The 5683-nt window shown below is 46.5% G+C and overlaps 1 protein-coding gene across 1 annotated transcript in view; it reads left to right on the top strand.

Annotated features, from left to right (window-relative positions):
- Positions 1 to 5449, top strand: part of trhr2 (thyrotropin releasing hormone receptor 2) — a 22421-nt gene extending 16972 nt beyond the window's left edge. The window contains exon 8 of the mRNA XM_047333290.1: positions 4276 to 5449. Coding sequence (XP_047189246.1) covers positions 4276 to 4845 — 570 coding nt within the window. The 3' untranslated portion in view covers positions 4846 to 5449. The remainder of the gene's footprint in view (positions 1 to 4275) is intronic.
- The last annotated feature ends 234 nt before the right edge of the window (positions 5450 to 5683 follow it).

Genomic DNA, 5683 nt, shown 5'->3' on the forward strand with positions numbered 1-5683 from the left:
AATCGAGCTACCCGGATGAGATTTCCCAATCGAAGGAAAAGGAATAAGCCTCTGCATTGAGATCTGCCGCCGTCATCTCACGTGCTGGGATTGAGACCTATACGCTTCACGCCGTCGCTCACGTGGATCATCACCAGCGTGTTCCTGTCCGGCGCAGGTGAGGGGACGTCTTCACCCGGACATGAGAAAATGAGCTGAGAGAAGGTAAAATGCTCCGTAGAGCTGAAGGGAAATACGTTAAGTCATGTGATTCATAACTTCCGGGTGAGACCTTTCACATTGACAAATTTAGTTTTCACCCGTCTGTGTGTGGACAAAACATCTCAACAACTCATCCACGGATCTTCACCTTGGACCACTTGGAGGGAATATTCATTTGGACTTTGTCTGCAGATGATTCACTTTTGGAGCTGATCAGTCAAAGGTCGGCGTCAAGGTCAACACAAATATGGTCTACAAAAACACATCTTCCATGATGTCTTTGCAAATAATAGAGAGACAATCTCAGAAAATCATTCCCCATCACATGATGTCATGTGATCAGTTACCTCATGAGGAAGTCAGAAAACTACAACACGCTTAGTTCCAAAAGTATCTCTGCATCACATGTGACTATACACACACGACCTGAGGCTCATATAGATTGAAAAATGATTTACGATCATTTGGTAGGAATGACGTCGCCATGACGCCATTATGAAAACAGAAAATGTTGTTGTGTAGCGATTCAAAAACTTTTGCAACCAGTCAATCATCGTCATCGTTTGCTATCAATCATGTCATTAGGAAATTGTTTTTTTATTTTCTAATGCAGTTGCTCGTCTTTGTCACTATGGTTACGATGTGAGCGTTTTATGCTCATTTGACCGAATGCTTAAACAGCGCGTCGTCCATCAGCAGAGTCTAGACGTCACCAACACGGTTGTAAGAATAATTAAACAATAACAGTTTCATTTAACGGGTGTTTAAAGAGTTTCCCAGTGAGACGCATGAACACAGGCCTCTGAGAGACTGAACTCTCGTGCGAGAGCAGAAGGAGGAAGATCGCAATCTGGTGCGTTCGAGTGCCACCCCCCCCCCCCCCCCAGATTTGCATAATGTGATTTAGGATATAAGCTGAAGTGCGCTTTTAAGGCGCAGATGATTTCACTCCCTCAGTTCTTCAAGAGGCACTCGGTGCTCTTTCATTCATCGGTCGATAGGCCCAACTTCATCTGATAGCAGTTCTGATAAACTTGTGTGCGCCGCAGAAAGGCACTTTCATGATTAGAGATTGGCGCAGTGTGGTGCGAGATTAATACTGTACAGTTTTTTAATCTCTGGGAGTTTCTCTTCGTGCCTGTGATCTCGTCGAGCTGCACGTGGAGGAAGAGGGACGACCCGGGGCGGGGCGTCGGCATCGGAGGCGAAATGCTAATAACTCTTTGAGGGAAGAGGCTTCCGGGGATATTTCTGTCTGCGAGGATTCTGTTATTAGCAACAACTGGAGTCGAGTGTCCTGCCACTTTAATTACAGTAATTCATTTAACATGCATATTCAGGACGTCAGCCCGGTGCACACTGTCCCGCTCAGAGATAATTTGAAAGCTCCGGTCTCCGCCTCCTTTGTGTTCAATTACACGCTTTGTTGTGCAGACATTTTGACGTTCTTTTACTTTATTTATCTGCCTGCTGAGCAGACTGTCGCCGGCCCCCCGCTGACGACCTTTATCTCAGACGTGAGGTGCATGATACTATCAACCTGCCACACTTTGGGGTTTTTTTTCCTTCTGCTGTGGTGTAGAAAACCTGGGCGGCCTGAGCAGAGCGGACTGGGCTCAGTGGAGACGGGTCAGACCTCCACAAGGTGCACCGCAGGTGGAGGGTGAGGCAGCATTACTGGATACTCATGAAAATGGATCACTTGAGTCGTACACGCCGACTGGCTTGAAGGAAGATAGTGTCACTCTCATCGTGCCCCGGGTCACCCGCTGAAGATCCTCCCAGAGCGCCGGCAGTCCTGGAGCTAGACTAAAAACTCAAATGCGAATCAGCCTGGGACCTCTGACACAGTTGGATAGACGTACAACCAGGGAGAGCAACGAATCACGTGACGCCTGTTGAGCGACAGACCAGAGCAGAGAGGGGACGTCTGTGGCGTCTGCAACGCCTGCGACGTCTGTGGCGTCTGCGACGTCTGTGGCGTCTGTGGCGTCTGCGGCGTCTGTGACGTCTGTGGCGTCTGTGGCGTCTGTGACGTCTGTGGCGTCTGTGGCGTCTGTGGCGTCTGCGGCGTCTGTGACGTCTGTGGCGTCTGTGGCGTCTGTGACGTCTGTGGCGTCTGTGGCGTCTGCGGCGTCTGTGACGTCTGTGGCGTGTGTGACGATGATTCCACAACGCCTGTGAACCAGTGTTGTCGTTTTTTTTCGTGGGAGAGTTGTAAAAAAAATCATCAGGTCCTTTTTCTGTCAAATGCTCGTTCGACGGCGGCGGCCATCTTGTTTGTAGACAAAAGTCGCTTCTCTCTGCGTCATTGGTATAAACCCCGCCCACTTCCAGATACTCGGTTGTGATTGGACCGGCACATGGAAAAATCACTTTCCACTGGAGGAGATCCAGACCGTGAGTCTGACGGAGCGAATGAAACGAGCTCCCAGAATTCATCTGGGTCCCAGGCTGACTTTTGCAGGTCGTTATGTACACGGCCACTAGGGGTCAGTGGTAGTCAATCGTAGACCTGGTAAGTCCGTCAAGTTTGTTTATTTCAATGGATTTGTTATATTCTGCTGCTCTGCCATGTCACCGTAACCCTTACACCTTTACAAGTTCATCAACCATGTTTTGGCGAAGCAAATAAAGGCGGAAAAGGTATTTGTGGCGTCCTGTAGCTCCTGTCACCGGTCGATCTCGTCGTATTAGATCACGTACGACATGGTTCGTCAGTTGGAGGACCTCGCCAACCGAACAGACATCTTGGATTTCAAAACCGATTTATTTTCCGTCGGAATGCTCCAAACGTTTTTTTTAAATCAGGTGAGTGAAGCGAAGCGGGAGGGAAGTGGTTCCACGATGGTGGAGCACGACCTTCTCTCTCTGGTGATTGTGTGTGCATCATCCTGGCGAGTTGAGGATGACTCAAACAATCATGAAGCAATTAAAGCGCATCAGGGAAATTGTATCGGCCCCTATTGTGCTGGGCCTCGGAGGTTCGACTCGAACGTGTCTGCGCGATGAGTCGATTGTTGCGGGCGAACTAAGAATGTGACGCGTCGAAGCCTCGCTTTGTTTTCACCACTTAACATAATTTAACTCGACTGTGATAATGAGTCCCTCGCTCACTCGGGAAGGTCAGTAAATCAGTAAATCATAAAGTCATTATCATGAACACATGAAGACTGGCGTCATCTCTCAGCCTCTACCGGGACGTATAAGGTATATCTTATCTTATCTACAGCACAATCGTTGGTCCAGTTCATTTACAGTATTGGATGAAGACGTTCTCTCTGATCACATTTTATAAATACAGCTGCAAGAAATCCGCGGCTCGTATCTGATTTTGGCTTTTATTGTCAGGAACAAGACAGAAAACGGTTCAGCTTCTGTTTCCGTAGGCCAAAGTTAATTTCAACAATAAAATCTTTCCAAACATTTGAGGATTCACACGAGGTCGTTCATGCCTTTATTTCATCATGACTAGATTTGTGGAATGTCGTCTTTACAGGTTCCCTTCATTTCCTTCAGTTGGTCCAAAACGCTGCTGGATTATTACTGATTTAAGAAAATGTGACCATACACACATTGTGATTTACACAAGTTCTTATCAAGGATTTGTTGACTCTCTATGAGCCTGGGCGCCATCTTAGATCAGCTGATCAGTTAGTGACTAAAGGAAGCTTTTTTATGAAGATTTATTTTTGTTGTAAATACATTTTTTGATCAAATTTTTGGCGCCACGCAAATATTTATCTCCAGTTCAAATATGTAAAATCTGTGAAGTGAATCGCGCGAATTTTGCGTTTTCATGAAATTTGTCTTTACATTGAATATGTATTCAAAACATATGTATTCAACACCATTAGAGATTACAAGGTCATGTTCACGTGAGCCTCACATCCACGACGTTATCTTCAAGAGTTTTAGAGGATGAAGGTGAAAACTGATCCGGGGGCCAAATATTTTGCGGTTGGCCCAGATTGGGACCTTGGACCACTACTTTCCTACCAATGACTTAAAATTCACCCACACATTAATATGAATTGGGTGTTAATGACCCGTATCTCTGCCTCGTGCCCACAGGTGACCAAGATGCTGGCGGTGGTGGTGATCCTGTTCGCTCTGCTGTGGATGCCCTACCGGACTCTGGTCCTCATCAACTCTTTCGTGTCGACGGCGTATCAGAACGACTGGTTCCTGCTGTTCTGTCGGACGTGCATCTACGCCAACAGCGCCATAAACCCTGTGATATACAACGTCATGTCCCAGAAGTTCCGCTCTGCGTTCCGGGGGCTTTACCGTTGCCAGCGGCCAGAGGGACTCCGGCGGACGCTGTCCACGATCCAGACCGGCCTCGGCACCGTGCGAGACCCCCGGACGTCCCAGGCCAACAGCAAGGGAGCCAACGAAAGGGCCAGGAGGTCCATCCTGAGCGCCGCCACGGATCTGACCACGCAGCAGAACAGAAGCAGCCTTCAGGAGACCGGCGGCGGCGAGAAATCCGATCGGCCTTTTGACGACAACCCACCAACTTTCAGCTTTGGTGAGGGTCCGTCACAAACAACTGGTGAGGAGGATCTGGAAAAGCCTTCTTCAAATGACGCCGCTGTAGATGTCAAACAAACAACAAACGACAAACAGGAAAAAATGTAAATATTCCCATTATTACCATGTTGTAGGATATGAAGGAAAAAAAACACAAAACCAACAGATCGGGTGATTTTCTCATGCACACGACAACAAAAGATAGAAGAAATTTCAGTAACATTTTTTTCATGATTTAAAAGTGGTAGTTTCTGCAATGACCACTGAGGGACACATGTAAATACATTGATGATGACGAGGAAACGGCTTAATTCATTCCACGTTATACACTGTAAAACTACTTATAGATACAAACCTTTATGGAAATTAACGACTTCCACAAACTTTGTCCCATAAGTCAGCGTTCCCTTTAATGGATGAAAACACCGACACCGGTCATCAGCCCATTGTTGGCTAATGTCTTAGCGCTGTAGTGTAGCTACGCTAACTGTACCATGATGAATGATATCAGCTTCCTGGTTTCATCTTTAATGTCATGAAATGAGTGTAAATAGCTTTTCCCATAAGACCCAGTCACTATGAGGATTTATTAGATAGATGATTTTTGGGGGGTTTTCATTAACAGTTTATCACTTAAAGCTACAGTGTCATTTTTGTAATTTTCTGGCGCCATCTGGTGGTAAAGTTGCAAACCGTAACCAACTGAGCGACCGACAGGGGACACTTTTTCCGGCAGCGTCTGAAAATTCTAAGTGAACGCGACGTATTCTGGAACCGTTTAGTTCAACAACCGTATTCAACACGACGTAGAAACATGGAGACTCACACGGAGGTCGGTCCACCTCATGTGACTATATTTAACTCATATGAACACAGAGTTATGGACAATATATTAAATTTCTGTGAATAAGTTCTTCTAAATATTACACACTGTAGCTTTAACCAC

Source organism: Scophthalmus maximus, chromosome 7 (genome assembly GCF_022379125.1).
Source record: "Scophthalmus maximus strain ysfricsl-2021 chromosome 7, ASM2237912v1, whole genome shotgun sequence".
NCBI classification, from domain to species: Eukaryota; Metazoa; Chordata; class Actinopteri; order Pleuronectiformes; family Scophthalmidae; genus Scophthalmus; species Scophthalmus maximus.